Source organism: Aphis gossypii, chromosome 2, assembly GCF_020184175.1.
Source record: "Aphis gossypii isolate Hap1 chromosome 2, ASM2018417v2, whole genome shotgun sequence".
Lineage (NCBI taxonomy): Eukaryota > Metazoa > Arthropoda > Insecta > Hemiptera > Aphididae > Aphis > Aphis gossypii.
In genome coordinates, this window is record NC_065531.1 from 52744516 (window position 1) to 52767059 (window position 22544).

Sequence of the window (22544 nt, forward strand, 5' to 3'; positions counted from 1 at the left end):
ATCTTGAATAATTAACCTAATATGGATCACAATAAATTAATATACTTACCATTAAATAAACTGCTTCAAATACAATTTATTACACTCTTTTTCTATACAAATATTTATATTTTAATTATGCGTATTATTCATAGTAGAAAATGCAGCACTGCATTCTGCTTCATTGGTTACATAACGATTATAATTACTGTAATATTTCATCATTATATTCACATTTTTTTTGTCTAGTCGTAACTTATAAGTATTAAGTACTAAGTAGTAGTAGTCACTAGACCTAAGTATACATTTGAAAAATACGTTCAACTATCTCAATAGTTTTAGAGTTATTATATATGTTATAACACTTATGACTAAAAAATTAATTTGTCACCATTAATCATCTTTTATAAGTTCTCACAGTTAATATATTTAAAAATAAAAATTATTAGTTGCAAGTTAAATTAAATTGAATATACATTCAAAGTTATTAAATTATCATTTCATTTTAATTGAGAATATTAATACTGTTAATGTTAATTATTTTAGTAACAAGTGTGCAAAATATTACGAGTAGAATAAAATTTGAGTGCTTATATTTAAGTAGCTCTTTTTACGAGACCAGTAGAATTTAATAAAAGAGCTAAAACATAATATTTCATTGAGTAAGTTTTGTCTATAATTATTCGTAAACTTATTTGTAGGTTCATAATTATAACACAAAACATGAAAACTGAATGCTGTAATTATAATTATACATAATAAAATGAAATGATTTTTTTTTAATAACTATTATTATTTTAAGCTCTCTTCGACACAGAAGAACATAATTATATTACAATTCTAATGTAACGATTTAATGTAAGTTATAACTATTATACTGTATTTTAGTATTATAATATACTGTTTAAATCATGTGTTTAATTTTCATATTTTTAATGTACCTAAAAATTATAATTATGTATTAAAAAAATAACAACCCTTATTCAATTAAATTATAATTTAAAAAATAAATTTATTTTTATTAATAATATCATTGAGCTTCTATTACAGGAATCACCAATTAATATTTTAATATTGCCACTTAGAAATTCAGAAAATTTTCAGGAGCCATAAAAACTTAATGTACATAATTTTCCAAAAAGAGGAAATGCAAAATAAAAAATTTAGCTTAAATAAGCTTAAATCTTATTTAATACACCGTCAAAAATATTAATTAAAAAAATTATTTTTTATCTGCAGCAAGTCTGCAGTTAAATTCATCTGCAAGTAATCATTTGGTGGCCACATATTAATATTAAAGCGTAATTGATTCTGAAATAATATATTATATTAACTATATAATCAAAACGATTTTAAAATTTTTAGGGATAACAAAAGAAAATAATAAAAATAATTTATACAATTTAAGGATAATTATAAATCAATAGCTAAACTAGTTGCTTATCATATAACATAAATAATAAAATCATTTATTCCAAAATGATTATTGTAACTAAATATAAAATTCGGTGCAAAACAAATAGATATTAGGACTTCTAAAAATTAACTAAATTTTAAATTTTAAATTTAAAAATAATAAAATATAGGTTATTACTTATTAATATTTTATAACAACATTCATTATTACTTATATAATATACAAAATATTTTATGAGTATCCCGCGAATTATTGAATCTTAAAAACATAATTGGGTGGGAAGAGGAAATGTGGTACACATTCTACAGATATTAAGATTAACATTCATAAGTGTTTTAATTACAGTGAAGGTCAATTGATATAATATTAATTTGTATATTGTATAAAACTAAATTAAAATAATATAAAATAAAATGTATGTTAAATACCGCTTATTCAAAATAGTTAATTCAGTCTGATCTAATTGCTTAATTTTATATCTATAATTAAGTAAATCTGATTATCATTAATAAAAATTATATATTATTTAATTTAAATATTTGGTATATAACCTGTGTACTTCATTATTATATGACTTAAATTAAAACCAATTTTAAATTTTAAGTCATTTACAAAATGAAAAATATCATACACAAAATTAAATTTTCAATATTATAAAAAAAAATGTTTATATATAATATGATACAAACCTAGGAACATTATAGACTATGTTTAATTGAAGTTTCTTTCAATAGTTTTCAACAACACAAGTATCTATAATATATGTCTAATCACAGCACATTATTATATATTATTTAATAAAATACACGATCTTATTATACTAGGTAGGTACACCTATTTATACCAGACATAAAAATTGTCTTGACTATTATTACAAGATAAGACAGGTCTGTCTTTCTGACATATTATCATAGATAGGCACTGAAAATTCAATCTTCAGAAACAAAATCAATAATTCGCAGCTCATTTCAACGATGGCATCAACTATTTACATGTCATCGTTCATCAACTCACGCAAAATGATTAAGCCATTAAGCTACACGAATTGTTCTCAGTGCGTCGCATACTCGTTGTAAACCATGGCTGAACAAATTAATAACCATATGAAAACAAGAAATCCACCTGACTATAAATTAAAAAAGAAATAATTAATTTTTTCTGACAATATCAGTACTCAAAAAAATTTTATCAAGCATTTTTTTATCAAAACTATTATTAAATCATCAAACAGTTATTTATTTGTTAAATATTAGGATAATATATAAAACCCAATGCAAAAACATTTTTTTTTTTTAAAAGGCATTTTCTTATATGTTTAGAATAATAAGTTATTAAATTGTAATCTTCGGTTACCTTTTTTATATAAGAAATATAATATTTAAAAAAATAAAATTAATAAGAGTATGATGAGCCATACCACTTAGGTTAAAATATGGTTAAAATGAATTAGTTGACAAAATGGAATCACCAAGTGTGAACACTTTTTAGGTTGATATCGTAAACCTATATAATTTAATTCAAGTTAACATCAGAAAGTATTTTTATAACTATTATACTTTACTATATGGTATTATAAAACGATTTTCTTCTAACGAAATGTATACGCCGGGATAAAAAAAGGTTAGAATAAATAATTTCATGAGAAATATCTGAAGATGAAGTATAAAATTCATATAGCGTGGCAAGTATAAGGTCTCAAAAATCAATCTGAACCTAAAAATAAGATTATCTCACCAGACAAGAGTTAAGAAAATATAATTGCTTAATTTTATTTTTTTACTATAATGTTTTTGATTAATAAATTTACATAATAATAAATACCGCATGACCAAAATGTCGCGACTTATTATCGGTATACTGTAAAAATTATGCCTAATTGATATTTTTAGTTAAGAGTTATTTTATAAAAAAAATTTCAAACATAAAGTACGCCAATTAAAACCGTAAAAGTTATTTGAATTTAAATCACTAATAAAATTAAATATTGTACATACTTTTTTAGTTAAAACAAATGTTTTGGCACACATCAATATCATGAAACCAATTGTACTTAACATTACAGCTATTGCACTATCGTCAAGACTTCTCGAGTGAACATTTATGGATGCACTCGAATTTTCTTTGTGGAACCACATAGCTTTTATAAACCACGGAACACCCAAACAAATTAAAACATCAAATGTTGATGAACTTAGTGCAGTACATAGAGCCATAGTTCCTTGTCCTAAAATTAAAATATTACATTAATTTTTTATTAATTGTATTGTATATTTTACAATTTATTAAACCTTGTCTTGCAACTGCTATACTAGACACCATTTCAGGTACACTCATACCAATTGCTAATAGTGTAATGCCCATAACTGAATCAGGAATTGAGAATTCATTTCCTAAAATTAATTTTAATATTCATTTTATTAATAATTTATCTAATTAATAATATATTTATAAATAAGTAATTCTGTAGTGTTATAGTGTTATAGAACACCTATTTAGATCTAATTCAAATTAATCATTCAAAAATAATAAAAATTATTTATCACAAAGTTACATGCATAGTTAGTGATGATACAACATTTCTGAAAACAATAAAATATTATCTTTATTTAAAACCTCTTGAAATGCCTCTCATTATTTTCAATTATATAGTACACAATATAGCAGCGGTTCCCAACCTATGAATCGTTGACCATAAAACACGAACATTACTAATGTCTACATTTAAAATGAAGTTAACGTACCTATAGTTAAAATAATATTATTATATAATAAAATTGCCAAAATTGCACAGAAAAACTTGATGGGCTTTTCGACAACATTCTGTGTTAACAAGCGTTTTTCACTTTATGTTTTTTTTTTTTGTTCAATAAATATAGAAATAAACTATATGTTGGGAGTAATTTAAGACTAAAACTATCCAGTTTCAATTCAGATATTACATCTATAGTGGGGGATAAGTAATGTCAAAAATCTCATTAAATTATATAACTTATAATTAGGTTTAATAACATTTTTCTTAATAAACTATTGTTTTTTAATCAACAGAATAAATAGTATGTTTTCCTAATAATATATACATAAATATAATATACATACGTATATACCTATGTGTACTATTAATGAACTTCAAAGATTTTTTTACAAAATTAGTGGTTCTCACTACTAAAAAAGTTGGGAACCGCTACAATATGATAAACTATACTGTGCTGAGGATAGAGAACTCCTTTAAGATTTATTTAGTTTTATGTTAAACAATTAATAATTTATGTAGTTGTATCATTAAGAACTAAACAATTTATTTAGGATTATAAATAATTTAAAAACCTCAATAATCACTATTAAACATTTATTTTAAAAGTATAAACTTTGAAATACAAAGAATTAAAAAAAATGTATAATATTAATACGCATTTTATTCCAAAAATTATTTTTTTATCCTAATTATTTATCACCGGACAGTTAAATAATTTTATAAAAAGGTTCAATAAACATATATAATTATATAAATTACTAAAAGTACTTATCTAATTAATAAAAGTTAATTTTTTAGAATTTTCGTTTTATTTATGTATTCTTAACGCTTAAAAAAAATTAAAATTGAGTTTAGTAATCAAATTGTTATTTTTGAGACAGTATTGTGCAATGGTCATACAGCTGGCCATGACATGCGTATAGTCATCGGTTCAAACCTCGGTACTGTGTAAAAATAATACTTCGTATTACCCTGTTGTCGTTCCGATTACTCTACCCTGCCACTACCAGACCTACTCCAATGACATTACCGTCTACGTCTACACACGTGAAAATAATCTTCTTATAGAAGGGGATAGTAATACGCTAGACACGATTTACCCCTTCCATGGGATAAGACATTGATAAATACAAATAAAGTCGTTTCAATTAAAAAAAAAATAAAAAAAAAAAATGTTATTTGAGACATTGTGAACAAAAATATTTTTTTTCTTCACCACATTGTAGCGACTAGTGTTTAATCCAAAATCATGTGTTTTTTTTGTTTAAAAAACACGCGAGAAAGGTATGTATTAGTGATAATCGTATGGTAATATACACCCCAATTTCTTCTATTTATTTATTTCTATAACATCAATAGGTAGTGAGTATTATTTTTTATTATATTCTTTAGATTAAGGTTCATATTTCAATAAATAAACATTTAAACATTTTAAGACAATCTTAAGTATAACTAACTTTTTAATAATTTATTGTAGATAATTGTTTTTTTATTATTATTATTATTATTATTATTATTTATGTCTGCATTTAAAAAATAAAAATACTGATGTTCAATAATATTATATTATCTTAAGTGGTTTTTCTATAAAATGCTCACCTATAATTGTAATCAATTCTACAATGAAAAATGACCCACATCCAATCCAAAATATACACATAAACATTGTAATAGGTAGCCAAAATACTCTATCTAGACTATCACAGCTAGGAACAGTTACTTTCAAAATTAAGACTATAGGCCATATTACTAATTCTTTGATTTTTAATAGTTGATCACGAAGTCTGTCCTTCCACTTGGATAAAATAATATGCTCTTGCACTAGAAATCCATTCTCTGAAACTCCTAAAATATTTTAACATGCATATGTATCTATATAGGTATATACTCATTTATATTTTATTACTGTTCGTCTGTTCAATCTACAAACTTCACATGCCAATTTACCATTTAGAGGAAGTATCGGCTGATTTTCACTGCATTCTTCAAACACTTTGTCCTTTTGTTGAGAAATATATTTAAATATTTTTTCAAAAAATGAGCTATAAGAGAGAACTGTTGGGGATTATTGACAGTCACAAAAATAAGAAAAATAGATTACTTACTTAATAAGTATACCATGTAAACTATGATTAATATTAACGCTTCGTAAGCATAAACCTTGTTATCAGCCAATGACCAAACTAATAATGATATAGTTAAAAGATACATCAATACATCACGAGTGATGGGCCAACTTTCCAGATGTATGATCTACAAATAATATTTCAGTACATTATATTAGTACTTATTATATTTATATATATATATTGTGTACGTATTGTATTATTAAATCGTATCGTATCAAGGTATCAGGATTCATAATTTATGATTTTGCTCAGATTATTAAAAAAAACATATACCTTTTGATCAGCCATAAGTACACAAAGTCCAGGAACTAAGAGTATATTAAATAAGCCAGTGCCAACTACAGTGCCGATTCCGACATCGCCTTCTGTAAAGAACGTAGCAAGTATATTGACGAATAGTTCAGGACATGCCACTGCTGCAGCCATTACAGACGCTCCCGCAACATCCTGACTTAACTTCATTCCTAAAAAATTATTGAAAATTGTATCAAATTACATCATAAGAACACTATTGTAACTAATATATTTAGAGTAATTGTTTTACAGTAAATACTATTAAAGATTAAAGTTATACATTGTTTTTTCAATAATACTTTTAATAAATTTAAAATAAGACATAAGTGCATATCGTATTCACCAAATATTTATGTTAGCATTTTCTAGGCATGCTAAAATTTTGGTTATTTTTGAGCTATTTACTTTTTCAAATTCATTCGTGTGATCAATAAAATTCTATAGTTCATATTATGTATATAAATATGTTGTGTATTTAGTTGTATGTATGTACAACTATATAGTATTTTAAATTTATAAGTTATAACCAATGATAACGATATTATATTATAGTCTTATTTGTTGTATTATAATTTTTACCAATAATATTATATAATATATTTTATAAGCTTATTTCATTTTACAGTAATACTTATTAAAAGAAATAAAAATAGAAATAGAAAATATTATTATTTAAATAAATAAATAACTGTTTTATTTATTGATTAAATTGTTGTTACATCTTATGAGTTTTGGTATGTTTATATTTATAAAATAAAAAAATTAATTAATCAATTAATTAATACGTAATAATATATCATAAATACGTTCAAGCAGCTTTATATTTAGATCTAATAAGATTATTAATAATCATAGCTTCAAATAAAATAGCATAATCTTAATAGTATTTCATTATTACAATATAGTAAATATCTATTTTTAAAATATAATTATTGCTTAAATGTTTTAAATAGATGATCATGATTATTTAATGAATATGTCTATTAAAGTACTAAGTTTTATGTTCTATTGTTTTTAAGATGTACAAATAAGCGAAACTGTTTTGAACTACTTTAAAAAGTTACTGCTATCACTTAACACTATATCAGTTATGCAATATAACGCACAAAGACCATGAAAAACCTACTGAGTTGTCTGTTAATTGCTTTATAAATTGAACAGTCAAAGTCTAAATAAATCGATGTATGTATTCTTATTATCAAACAACAGAAATATAATCTACTACTGGTTTCATTTATTACATTATTGTTCTGAATAAATAACAAAAAAATTTCGGTTTTTATACTGCAATGATTTAGCAACAACAAAAATAAATAATAATATAATCAAGCAGATAAGAACTTTCATGTAATAGTTTATTTATAGAAATGTATAATGTTAGGTAAACCCATTATGAAGTTGAATTTCGATAACTTTATATTAAACGTTTTTATACTTTTTTATTGAAAAAAAAAATGAAATAATTTATAAAATTTTATTTTCTGTAAAAATAAAATAAAAATTGAATATATAGTTTACTTACTTTGAGAAATTATATGAATGCTTGGCACCAAATAACGATTGCATACTACTCCTAAAAATAAAAATAAGTACAAAGCAACGATGGAAGTACACAATATGGTAAGAGAGCGTTCCTCAAAAATAAAAATCTCTTCAAAAAACGATTTTTCATTTTGATTTTTCGTTTCATTGATTGATAATAGAACTCGACTGGCATGTTTAATATCTGAAATTTATAAAATAAATTGTAATTTTCATATTTATTGTATTCTTTTGTTAAAAGATAAAAAACTTTTATTAAATTAAAGATTTTATAACATACCCGATTCGTGTGAAATTCGAGTATATGACTTCAAACAATAAAATATGAGTACAAATATCGCTAAAATAATTGAACATAGTTTTGATTTCCAGTTTTTATAGTTTACTACTCGTAAATAATTCTCAAATGTCACCATATTTATTTATGTTTCTATATTGAAAAACAAAAAAAATATAAAAATTGTCATCAACTTAATTTTTATTTAAGATGTACAATTTAAAAATTCAGTTAATTGTATTTTAATGGCACACAATTAATTATCAATATTATGTAAATGTACACAGGATTTCTTCTCTCAAATTGCATATGACAATTAATATGATAAAGATTATATTGGTTCTTTAGAGGTCTGGGTTCGTAATTTTTATATCATACAACATTTTTGAAATTTATATGTTCATAGTTTATAATCTTTCAGAAACAATATTTTTAGTTATTACAGCTATTAATAAATTAATACGACAACTATAACATAACTATGATATCATATACTATTTTTATAAAGTGAAATATCTGTAGAGAATCTTGCATTAAGTTAAAACTATATGTGTTTCTACAATTTATGTTATTTTAAATTATAATAGTGAAGTTTATGATTACCTATTATTATTATTTATAATAATATATAATATATGTACAAATATATTTTAATTTTTGCAATAATAAGTGAATACAGTCACTTGAAAACTATGAAAAACATTGACAATCAGGCATAAAATAAGGAGCGTAAGAGTTATTCTAATTCTACAAAATAAGATTTGTGTACATATTAATTTTTCTATAAAAACAATACTTATATTCTTGATTTGATAAGATAATGAAGATAATTATATTTGAATATCTTATCAGAAATAATTAATCAAAGATATGAAAAAAATATTCATTTATTGCAGTCAGTCTGCAGTTGTAAACAATTCAAAAAATACATTTTTTTACACTGTGGTTAAAAATTAACAGTTTTTCAAACACATGTTCTAACAGAAAATAAATGTTGTAATGCTGTTTATATTTAAATTTTAATATGAGTACATAGTTTTTCTGTATCACTTTTCTTATTAAGATTTATTTGGTCCTGTTGAAATTGATAAACGAACGTGATAGAAATATATTTCTTTTTAAGAATAAAGTGTCCATTTTAAATGTAAATAGATACCAAGCGGGCATACCCTAGGTAAAAAGATACCTACTAAAAAAAAAAAATAATAATTTATTAGTGTACACAAAAAAATACTACTTATTAAGTAATCACTATTATTTTGTTAAAATTACATAAAACGTATGTGCACTATATAAGAGTATAGTACTTAATTTTTTAATAATAATAAACTTTAAAATCTTACCTATAAATTTGATAGTTTATATAGCCGTCTTAAAAATGCAGGTGGTTAGGTCAAAGCGTAGTTCGTCACTGGTTTAATTACTAATATTAATATGAATAATAGAAATCAGTGTCTAATAAACTATCATAACAGATTATACGTCATAACTTGATAACAAATAGTAAATACCATAAACGTTAATCAACAATATAAAAAATTAAATAAGGATATCACTCATTCACTTACAATTCATGATTTATAATGTTCAAGTGAAGTGTAATGATAAAAATATAACTTAAAATATTGTAATTTGTATAAATTACAATTTAAAAGGTTTAAAAATGTATACATGGTAATATAAATATAAATCTCAACGTATAAGTATTATTATTAATTAGAATGATTATTTACGTATTGAAAATAAGATAAGGCCTGTTACTACGACTAGGTATTAATGATCATTTATGGAATTAACAATAAATAAACAAAGGAAATATTATTTTTTATTTTATCCCGATAAGAATATAACTATAGGATATATTATATTTTGATAGTGTAAAATAAAAAAAAATAATTATTGTTATTTTCTAGGTGTGCCCAGTATTGTACAATGTAAAATATAATATATAATGTAAATTATATTAATATTAAGCAACCTTTTTGGACCTTGCGAGTACACGCATTGAAGAGCACGAATTAATTTTATTGCAGTATCACGTAGGCGGTAATTCGAGGCTATATAATTTATGGTTTCAAAAATATCACTGTTAATAATCATTTGGTTAAAAAAAATATTTATTGTTTAAAATTATAATAATATATTACCTAAAAAAAGTCTTTAATCAATAAAATATAATTTTAAACTTATTTTCGTAAATGCATCGAAATAAAATATTATATTTCTATTGTAGTTGGTATATTATATTCATGTTTTATAATATACAAATGACTATTGTCTTATTTAGACCTTTACTCCTGTTTTTCAAGCAGAGGACAATACAATACTACTGTCACTATAATGAACTATAATGTGATATACACAACTATTTTAGTATGTTATTAATATTATATAAGTGTATGTTTACATACATGTATACATGTTATACCTAAGATTATGCGCTTTTGATGTTCATACATGGACAACTAACAAGATTAAAAAAGTTGCAGTAAAAATTGAAAAAAGCAATAAAATTAGTCAGATAAACAATTATTATTGTTTCGATGATCCATTGATATTTTTTACACTAATATCAATAACATAATATTTCGATTTCTATTAATTTTATCAAAAATAAATCATATATTTTATTTGACTGGATGGCAATAAATTATTAAAATAGCCAATTGTACCAATTATCATTTATCAGTATAACTATAATATAATATGCAATACGATCACTCAATAAAACTCATAAATATTAAATTATAATTTATATCTTTTCAATCTAACAAAATTTAATTTAATCCGTAAAGGTTTATTTTAAAGATTATTAGGGGTAATAGTGAATAAAAAATAATTCATACACTTATCTGCTCTAAAATTAAATATAATTATAGGAATAGGCTAATAATAATCAATAATCATATTGTTATATGTTTCAATAGTTTAACATTTTGTTTTAATCATGTAAAGTTATTTTAGTTTCCTGAAAACTTATATATAGTTGTTACCTATATAATAAAATGTTAGATAATATGTTAGGTATGTATCTAGTGTAGTAGTATCTACTAATTATTATGATTTATGTTTGTTATTTAATTTATGTGTAGTGGCGTATTTACATGTGAACGAATTTTCTAAAGCCATCCAAGCCTTTTTTGGCTTTCATGAATACGACATTCTTATAAATGTATATTATTGATTAAGTGAAAAAAAACTAAATTAATTACTGGTGCTAGGATTTTATTAATTCCTTAAAAAAATTGTAGGTACCTATTTATGATCTAAGAACTTTAAAATGTGAACTTAAAATATTTTTTTTATTTTAATTCATAATACAATGGAATTGTTATTTAATATTTATTTTATAAATAAATGGGTTGACGTGTTTTAAATTGATATTTAATATAATCAATTTACATATTAAATTCAAACTGAGTTTATTATAATATAAAATATAAACATTTGTTATCGTGTGATATTTAAATGTTGACTTATGATGGTTCCGTTAGATTTGAAGTATTGCTCTAATCAATGGAACAAAGAAGTGTTGACTATTTGTTTATTTTACATAAGCAATCAACATGATTAGTGGTGAAATATAATATACCTAACCTGTACTACTGAAGTTATTTCGTACTTTATTCAGACATATATTTTCATATTGATACAAATTCATCATATTTATCAAAAATGTGTGTTTTAGCATCTCCTTTAACTTCAAAAACCCCAACTTTTATAAATCGTATAATATAAGTACTGAAACAAATTAAGAAGAGTTTACCAACTAAAACATGTAAAGGTTATTAAAATGTTTAAAGTTTACAATAAACTTTTTAGTTATAGAGAAGATAAAATTACTTTTAAACTCTTTGACACTATTAATTATTCTTTATCTAGAAAACAACAATAGGCATCTATGGCTAACATTATAGTTTAATGTAAGATACATCTATGAGTTAGTACCTACCTGCAATTACTTTTTATTTTTTAAAAAATAATTATTCTTTATATAATAAAATATCATATTCTAGTATATTATGTTACTTCAACATTTTTACAGTTAAATTATATATCATTCTGTCATACTTCTAAATGTGTACGTTGATTTCACATTTTAACGTAGGTATATTTAAATTTGGTATCTACCTAAAATATTTTACGTTAATAAAATAATAATTATTTTTTTAAATTTTATATTTCTCTAGAGTTTTACTTTTTATGTAATTATTGCCTAATTTGTACTACTTATAATTGAATCCTCAGTATTACAAAACTATAGTCATAATTTGCTAAAAATTTTTAATTAAAACTAAATTTTAGGCAATGATTTATTATAAAAGTGTGTATTTTTTCTGTCTACCTACTTATCATTACCTTTTGGAACAATAAAAATGCTTAGATTTTTACGCTTTTTGTGGATGGTTTCAGAAACCATGCTATCAGATAGCGAAATGTATCGAGTGAAACGAATCAAGTAAATTCGTTTATGAATTACACATAAAAAATAATATCGATTTTATCAAATATTTTTTTCTGTTTATTTAAAAAAATTAAGTGCATTTTTTAATTTTGATCTCCTAAAATTACCTCAAAGTTTAAAATCGAAACGTTTTTTCCTCAATTGAATTTTGATATAGGTATTCACCAAGTATTATTATTTTATTATTTTCTACACAACGAAAACTATTAAAATATTTTGGTTTTTTTTTGAGCTAGGTATTTAAATTTTAGAACTTAAATAAATTTTTTAGTATTTTTTTTAATATATTTAATAAAAGAATCCTAAAAAGTTTTTCTTATAATTGATCAAAAATATTTAAGACACACTGATAAAATTTTTTTAATAGACATTAAAGTTCAAGTTTCGATAAAATACGTAAAAATTACTAAAATTTGAAAATTATTTTGAAGATAACAATTTATAAAATTTTTGAATTTTTTTAGCTACCTAAGTCATAAAAGTTGTAAACAAATTTGACAATAAATCTAAAAAATATATATAAACACCAATATAAAATAACTTATTATTATATAACTTTATTATTCAAAAACATTATTCGTATTACGTTGTGTTTTAAAATTTTTACAAATTAAATGAATTTAATTTTACACAATAATATTCAATATGTATATAAATTTTAAGATATTTTTTATTCGTGCCATGAACCACACTGTAAAATAGTAAAATGATATTAACTCAAAAGTTAATGTCAATTATATAATTTGGTATAAATAATATATTTATGGAAAATGCAATGTTTTTGGCAAAAATTAAATTAGTTTACATTAAAAGTTTAATAAATAACTTTAAATATCAAAAAAACATTGAATTCAATTTTAACGAACCCATCACAATAACCCACTCGATACTCAGTACTTATTTTTGCTGTATAGTATAGACTATAGAACGTTACCCAGTTATCCACATTTTTAAATTTAATATTTATGGAATAATTTATGCCTTAACTCTATTATGAAAAGAAAAACCATCGTATTACTTATTAGTAATTACTTTTTTAATTATTACATATTATTTATTAGTAATGAATTATGTAGTATGCAATATAAATGTATTACTATAAATTAGAATGTATTCTATTTTATATTATGACACATAAGTTACTTATACATATTACATATTACATAATAGTATAATACATATTTTAATCCATAGCTAATAATATTGATGTTTTTACATTTACAGGAGTTATAAAAAAATAAATTTTATAAAAGCTATACAAATGAAATATTAACCAGAAGATAATATGATTTCTATCACGGCATTTGATATTATAGCAAAATCGTTTAAAATACGTAATAATAAGCCTGTGATCGACGACTATATATTTCAATGCCACTACAAACTAACCACCAATATTTTATTAACCTTCTGTCTATTGATTACATCAATCAATTTAATAGGTTAGTACTTATTTAAAAATTATTAGGGCTATATTAAAAATAAAATTATGTTAACAATACCTATAACTTATAAGACTATGAGCAATGAATTAATCGCTCCACTTAGAACCTAAAATAGGTAACAGTTTATACAATAATATCGACTTAATATATCTAAATATAAAATTATTTTTATAAGCATAACAAGGATTTAGAAGTTATAGTAGCTTAAATCTTAGAAAATAAAAGTTAAGGAGTAAAAATCATAAAATAATTCTGAACAACAAAATAAGAATACATTTCTATCCTATAGTAACTATTAAACACATATTATAATATATTATAATATTGTACACGCCTATATAGTTAGAAGTGAATATTTTTAAAACATTATTAATTTTATTCTCTTTTTATGTTTAATATAGCTACAGATCACTGAATCTATTTTGTAACATTGTTTACTGTTTACCTTATGTATACGTTTTAATTCTTTTCATAAAAAAGAAAATCCTGTCATATTGTATATTGTCCTACGTTGCTACATGTGTACAGCATAAATTTTCGAAATAATGGTTCAATCTCAAACTTGGGGTGGTTTCTGATAGCAGAGTGAATATCCTTGGTGCATTATAGAGGTCAAAAGTAAAAATTTTCCAACAGTTTTCAAAAAAATCGATTTTTTTATATGGTTGTAATTCAAAAATTAATCACTGTAAATACTTGAAATTTTCACCAAATGTTTATGATAGTGTTATCTGTATACATTTAAATTTTCAAAAATGTTTGACTTTTTTTGAGTTATTTATAGACCACTGAAATTTTTGATTTTTATGGGAATTTTTTTTTTTGAAGTGTTCCTTATGAGTTGTTCTTATTGTAGATAAAAAAAATTAAAAATCGTTAGTCACAATTTTTTTTTATAAGCGTTTATAGTTCAAATTTTTACGAAATCTGTAGAAAACGCGAAAATTTGCAAGTAATTTTTGAAGTTGAAAAATCATAAAAATTTTTGTGTTAATAACTAAGAATTGAAAATACAACACTAAGTTTTCCATAAGTTTTCCTTCAAGTATCTATAGAGAAAACTCGAAGCATCATTATAAGAAAAATTTTAAGTGCGTTTGAATTTTAAATTTTTACGAAATCGCGTAACGATAACGATTTATCCTCAAACGATTTTAAATATTTGTTATTATTCAAAAAGTATAAGTCGTAGATACTTGAAAATTTTACCAGTTATTTAGATAAATAAAATAAATAAATAAATTTACATAAACCACCTTTTTCACCAACCACTGGAAATTATATCCTAGGCTGACAAATCATCTTCGTTCAGAATCGTTTTTCACATACAATGATACCTATCATTGCATTCAAATTTAACCTACCCTAGTCCGAGGTCAACCCCACCCCCTAATGTACAGCAGAACGGTACCCACTTGCCCACTTTTGATTATTTATTTTTTATAAATATCGATAAAAAAATTTTGGCTTAGTCAAAATACTTGAAAATTTAATACAAAGTTTTTCATAAGTTATTCTTATTTATTTTTATAGTAATTCAAAAATTATAAGAATACATAGGCATAATTTTTTTTTATTAGTGTTTGAAGTTCAAATATTGATAAAAATTCGTCAAAATCATGAATATTTGCAAATTATTTTGTAGATATAATTCATAATTTTGTATATGTAGCTTAGAGTTGAAAATTGAATACAAGTTTTTCCATTAGTTTGGCTTATAATTTTTATAAAAGAACTTAAATTAAAACATTAACCCCCTTTTACACCCATCACTAGAAATTATATCCTTAGGCCAGGGATTCCCAACCTTTTTATCATCGAGTACCGCCAGACACTTTTATAATCAATATGCGTACTACCTAAATTCTAAAACTAAATTAGGAGTCAAATTTTTTTAACGTATATTTTTATTATTCATTTATTTCTTAACATTTTTTATATTTAATATTATGAAAGTAAAAAAAAATCTAAGTTAATCTTGAAGTTAACATTTCTTTGCATACCACTTATGAGCCTTCCGCGTACCTTTAGTGGTACGCGTACCATGGGTTGGAAACCTCTGTCATAGGTAGGCTGACCTATAAATCATTTTTTTCAGAATTGTTTTTGATATACAATGATACCTATCATTGGATTCAAATTTAACACTCCTATAATTGTAATAGTGGGCCACACGGCACTTAATGTACAGCAAAGCGGTACCCACTTTTTATATTTTAAATTTTAATTCATAAGACATCTGGTAAATAATGAATTGGGAAAATTTAATTTAATTTTGACTATTTATCATCAAAAAATATCGTTTATTTTAAGTTTTTTACAATCTATACCAGAGATTCCCAACCTTTTTTGACTTACGGCACCCATAGTCATTTTCTAAAAAACCGTAGGCATTCTATCAAGTATCAACTACTTCGGTTTTATTTAGCAGTACATATATATATATATATATATATAAAATAGTAAGGTGTAGGTATATTGTATATACCTTCACATATTTTATTTTATAAAACAAAGTGAAAATTAACTATATATTTTTATTTTTAATTATTATTGCATAAATAATATAATAAAAAATATATTTCAAATAATTTCGCGGAACCTTAAATAAAGTTCGCGGCACCCTGATTGGGAACCTCTGATCTATACTATAGTGACAATAGAGTGTACAATAATAGTATATTAATAAATATAATATATTAGGGGTAGTCAAACCGCGTCTCCCACACATAGACTTTTGCGGCTAGCATCTTATCGTAACATTTTTACAAACACATTTTTTTAATATGAATTTATGTATTATATAATAAAATGACTTGTTTTTACATTGTTGGCTCTTCCATATTTATTAATACATTTGGTGGCTCGCGAGTCTCTTCCCGCTGGCCACCCCTGAAATATATCTACATTATAATATATAATAGTGAAAAAAAACGTAAGCCTTCCAAATAATTAGAAACGTTTAAACTTGATTAATTACATTAAAAATATTGAGGGATGAAGATATAGGTATATATTAAGTAATAAGAAGATCTCTAGTCCATTTATACGTTTTAGGCGTTTGACAAGGTTATATATAGAAGTTCAATGGAATGATACTGAACGACGAGGCTGACAGCCTGTTAGAATGATATTTCATTATTCTGGAAGAGAAGAGTAAATAGATCATGCAAGGTATTTGCCTTATGCTAGTGATTGTTAAGTCGTCCTGCAAAATATAGTATAAATACTCGTAGTTTAAAAGACATGTGTGTAATATAATTATATAAACTAGCTATACTAGAGTCTATAAGTATAGATAGTATTAAACATTTAGACATAATATTTTAGTATTAAAACTTAGGTAACTTTAAGTATAACTAATAGTTTAATTTAAATCATTATATAGATTATAAATATACAATAATTATCAGCATATACTGATATAGATTCAACAATGATTTAATTTACATTTATCAGTTTTTCTGGAAACGATTATAATATACATTTTGTTATTTTAAAATTATATATATACAATTCATGTGCCTGCCAAATTATGAAATTTTAGTTTTATATCAAATACCTATACCTACCTAATAAGTTTCTCTCTTATCTTAACTTTTTTAACTGTAATTGAATATATTATATAATTCTAAACTACGTTTTAATAATACTAGCTACAAACTATAGCTTATAATATGTAGGTTTGATACCTAATTATGTCAAGTATATATACGTTCGGCGAACGTAAATTAGATTTCTAGATAGTTAATGAATTAATCAATTGTATTTGTATATAACTAGCTGATCCCTCACGGCGTTGGTCGTGACAAATTAATTAATGCTAATAGATTTACTGTCTTTAAATTACACAATTATATTGGTTATTACAAAGTATGTAATGACAAGATACATTTAAAAAAAAATCCATCAAGAATATTTTTTTTTCCATTTTTACCTCTTTTAACACCATTAAATCGTTTAGGGCATGTATTTAGAAAATACTTTCTTAGCCCTCGTAGCCCTTTATATCATAAAAAGAAACTACTGACCAAATATCATACTCATATAGTTTCAATGGTTTTGACTAAGAGATGATCAATCAGTCAGTCAGGAAAAGTCATTTTATAGGTATAAATAGATAAAAAATATTATAAGTAGGTATGTTGATTATATAACTTGTTGAATATGAAATATCTTTGTGTAAAAATAATATAACACATAGGTACTTATTTCATATAACATTATTAAATTATTTTACAAGTATGAGATAATATAACATACAATCTAATTTGGATTAATAATTTTCAGCTTGATTGTTGGTTAACATAATCATATTTAAAATTAATTTATCATCCAACTAAAATAATTATTAAGCACTTGAGTAAATAAATATTATTATGATATCATTCATTATTAATTTTGTTTTTATGTTTATAAAGGAAATCCTATAGAATGCATAACGAATTTATCAAAAAATGCAGAGTATAATAAAGTTATAAATAGTTATTGCTGGATGTCGAATTTATACACATATAATAAGAAACCAGAATCCCGTCTACCAGGTCTACGTAATATAGAAAATAACGAAAAAAATATAAGGTTTCATTCATACTATAAATGGGTACCATTCATGCTGTTCTTTCAAGCTATGACATTTTATGTGCCCCATTGGATATGGAAAATATGGGAAGGAGGAAAAATACGCATGATCACAAGTGACATGCGAGGATTTTGTGAAGGTTCTTATGAGACAAGACGTTTAAAACAAAATAGATTGGTTTGTATTTTAAACAAAAAAGTATAAACAAATACAAATTATATGTAGACTATAATCATTAATATATTTAATCCATAAAAATAACATATTATCGAGCATTTTAATTCACTGACTTTTACATTATTTTATTACTCAACATTTTATAAAATATACCAAATATTTTACCTTGAATTTTAATTAGGTATATTCTCAAATTTTAAAATAGTTTTTATACTGATATTTACATATATATGATATAATAATTAATTATTTTAATTCAACTATATTTTTCATCTTGAAAATGTGAAATATCTAGGTACTAATTATAAATAGATATAATTTCTTTGTGGACTTATGGTCTATAACAAAGCAATAACAATTAATTTCAAAATTAATAACATTGTAAAAACAGTTTTTTTAAAGTTTAACCTTAAGCCCCAATTTTCAAAATACAATAAATTTAAGAATTTGTGAATATTTTGATATACATAATTTTAAATATTATATTCTTAATAAAATATTACAGTGATTTTTAAAATTATAGGTACAATATTTCGTCGAAAGCTTTCATACTCACAATACTTACGCATTCGGTTATATTTTTTGTGAAATGATAAATATATTCAACATTAGTTTCAATATTTACATTACTCATAAGTTTCTTGATGAATCATTTTTAACTTACGGAATCAAGACGTTAAATTACTATCAACATCCCAATCACGACCTAAATCCAATGGAAGTTATCTTTCCTCGACTTTCAAAATGTAATTTTTTCAAATATGGACCATCTGGCACTATTCAAAATGTAGATGCTATGTGCATTCTCACTCAAAACGTTTTAAACGAAAAAATATACTTATTATTATGGATTTGGTTTTTAATACTTGCTATTATATCCATAATTGCATTTATGTATAGAATCGTTATAATTACGCAAATAGTTATGAAGACAACATTATTGATAAACATGTTCAAATTCACAAATAATAAACAAATTATTTCAATGTTGGTTAATAAATTTCAAGTACGTATAATTAATTATTTTACATTTTAAATAAATATTATTAAGTACCTACCTAGTAAGGTATAATGTATGTATCTTTATTTTCTGTCTGTTATCACTTTTTAAGGAAGTAAAAATGGTTCGATGTCCAAAATTAGGATGATTTCTGATAGTTAATTGAATCTAGTTTGTACTTTGGAGGGTTAAAATTGAAAAGTTCTTAAAAGTAAATTTCATAATTGGAAAGAACAAAAAAAAATTAAGGAAAACAGGATTTTTTACTCAAATTTTCTACAAAATTGATTTTGTTTTTTTGATATAACTTAAAAAAGAATAACCGTATATTTTTACCAAAATATTTTTTTATAATTATTATTATTTATATTTATTATTTTTTTATTTTTTATTTTTATTTTTTTGTTGTTTTCTATTATATATATAAACAATATATATCATTGTATACAAAAAACAATTCTAAACGGAGACGATCTGTCAAGTGTACCTACCTATTTCATAAGTATTACGGTAGGTACTATATTATGTTAATATATTTTTTCAGAAAATATTGCGTTTGATATATTATTAGTATTTAATTATTATAATAATATATATTTATACCATATTGATATAACCGTATTATATCAATTTATTATATAGGTAACTCAAATTTAATATTGTGTTTCTGTAAATACCATAAAACAGTAAAAATAGATGATATCTTAAAATAAATAAAATAAAATGTCATTGCGCAATGTGATAAGTAAAATGCATAGATCATAATATAATTTAAGTACGTACAAGTTTTTTAAGTTCCCACGAAATATGTTTTTAAAATATAACAAAATAATTAGCATTGTTATTTAACATTTAAATAAGTAATTTCGTCCAATTTAAAATGTCTAAGAAAAATAATTATTTGTTTATATTTATAAGATTTTAAGGTACGTTTTCTCTGCAGTGTTCAGCCGCAGCGTCGAACGCTGTACCATTAAACCCTGTGTATTTTGAATGTGATGCTGCACCTGGCGACAGTATTGGTCTCGGACAGTCGGACCGATGTACCTCGTCAATGTCAAACGCCAACGTTTGAACACCGCGACTGAAAGCTGCAGGGAAAACGTACCTTAAGACACCCATAATATTGACCCATTTGACATCTAATATTGTAATGTACAGCAGAACAGTACCGACTTGCGTCTTTTTTTTTTTAATTCCTTGTAATTTTAAAAAAAAATCCATAATACGAAAAAGATGATAAATATTTGATGAGCTCTTAATACTGAATTTTTAATATTTGTATATACTAATAATTAACAATGATAAATGATTATAATGATATTGATTACCAATAAGTTTTTAGCATTTACTAAGATGGCTCAACAATCAAAATTATGAAAAATAAAACTAAACCAAAATGTTTATATAAAAAGTACATCTTCTAAAATCATATGGATATTTTCATATTATTTTATTTCAGTTTAAACACTTAAAATATTATAATAATTTTATTAATAGTGTATTAATGTTTATTTAATATTATTATCTTACTAATTTCAATTTATTAATTTAGTACTTACATAAAATATCTAATTTTCGTTCATACAATTTATATTGTATACATGAATATATCACACTAATTATAACTATTGCTTGTTTACTAAATTAATACATTACCAAATAACTGTACGAGTACTTTTGTTCATTTGAAGTGTCTTGTTCCATTGTCCCAACATACTTTTATATTAACAACACATAATTAAAATTTAGAATATAATTTCAAACTAATCATTTAATTTATAATTTTTTATTTTTAGGTAGGAGATTATATACTCTTCAATTTTATCGAGAAGAATGTAAATTGTATTCAATTTAATGAAATAATGGAAGAAATATGGTCACAAGTTTGAATTTATAAAACTACAACAATATTCAATTCACTTGTCTTCACACTACTTAAATTTTAATTTTAAAATATATAATCAAGACTTCTAATTATATAATTGTTTAATTATTTTGTAATTAGAGTTGGATGTGTTACTTCCATAGTTCCATATTTTCATATAAATATTATATTGTGTACCTACGATGAATAAAATATGTATAATATACCAACATACAAATTAACGTTGGTGTATCCGTAATTAATAGACTCGATAAATACTAGATAATATAAAAGTAGTTTTTTATATAAAAGTCGTATTTTTATTACCATTGAAATATTTCGATAATCGATACTGTCCCGTATCCCACTACTGCTTCCAAAAATCATTTTTATATATATTTACGTGATAAAAAAAATGAAGTTTTAAAGTAAAACAGTTATTACTTATCGATTGTAGAAATTAGCAATTAAGTGAATAAATGCTAAGTCAATATTTCGGCAGTATATTATATATATTTATATACATAGAAGCAATTCGTGTCACGCTAACTAAACTATAATTGGACTCCTCAACTGTCAACACGTTAAATTTATAAATTATAAATACCTAAACAATAT

At 23.2% G+C, this 22544-nt stretch overlaps 2 protein-coding genes across 5 annotated transcripts; one reads left to right on the forward strand and one right to left on the reverse strand.

Moving 5' to 3' along the window:
• Positions 1-966: 966 nt before the first annotated feature.
• LOC114121833 (sodium/potassium/calcium exchanger 5-like) lies at positions 967-9889 on the reverse strand. The gene is made up of 10 exons (XM_027984314.2): positions 9734-9889; positions 8394-8543; positions 8094-8297; positions 6551-6741; positions 6254-6401; positions 6096-6203; positions 5748-5993; positions 3685-3786; positions 3391-3620; positions 967-2522 (listed from the first exon to the last, which is right to left on the reverse strand). The coding sequence occupies exons 2-10, from the start codon at positions 8527-8529 to the stop codon at positions 2448-2450; spliced, it is 1440 nt and encodes a 479-aa protein (XP_027840115.1). The 5' UTR covers positions 8530-8543; positions 9734-9889; the 3' UTR covers positions 967-2447.
• A 2443-nt stretch (positions 9890-12332) lies between these two features.
• On the forward strand, positions 12333-22049 carry LOC114121836 (innexin inx3-like). Of its 4 annotated transcripts, none has more exons than XM_050199921.1 (5): positions 12333-12498; positions 14080-14297; positions 18722-19059; positions 19583-20065; positions 21003-21232. In XM_050199921.1, the coding sequence occupies exons 2-5, from the start codon at positions 14141-14143 to the stop codon at positions 21132-21134; spliced, it is 1110 nt and encodes a 369-aa protein (XP_050055878.1). In that variant the 5' UTR covers positions 12333-12498; positions 14080-14140; the 3' UTR covers positions 21135-21232. The 4 variants fall into 4 exon arrangements, with proteins under 4 accessions (XP_050055878.1, XP_050055876.1, XP_027840121.2 ...); XM_050199919.1 differs by having other exon boundaries at positions 12333-12494; positions 21003-21231; XM_027984320.2 differs by lacking the exon at positions 21003-21232 and adding an exon at positions 21859-22049 and having other exon boundaries at positions 12334-12494.
• Positions 22050-22544: the final 495 nt, after the last annotated feature.

What these genes read in the sequence shown, in the direction of transcription:
- LOC114121833 (XM_027984314.2), bottom strand. Translation starts at nt 8,529, where the DNA reads ATGGTGACATTTGAGAATTATTTACGAGTAGTAAACTATAAAAACTGG. An exon ending in TCGAATTTCACACGAATCGG is followed by an intron (nt 8,298 to 8,393) that starts GTATGTTATAAA and finishes TATAAATTTCAG; the next exon opens with ATATTAAACATGCCAGTCGA. An exon ending in CATTTGTTTTAACTAAAAAA is followed by an intron (nt 2,523 to 3,390) that starts GTATGTACAATA and finishes TTTAATTTATAG; the next exon opens with TCAGGTGGATTTCTTGTTTT.
- LOC114121836 (XM_050199921.1), top strand. Translation starts at nt 14,141, where the DNA reads ATGATTTCTATCACGGCATTTGATATTATAGCAAAATCGTTTAAAATA. An exon ending in TACATCAATCAATTTAATAG is followed by an intron (nt 14,298 to 18,721) that starts GTTAGTACTTAT and finishes ATGTTTATAAAG; the next exon opens with GAAATCCTATAGAATGCATA. An exon ending in TGTTGGTTAATAAATTTCAA is followed by an intron (nt 20,066 to 21,002) that starts GTACGTATAATT and finishes TTTTCTCTGCAG; the next exon opens with TGTTCAGCCGCAGCGTCGAA.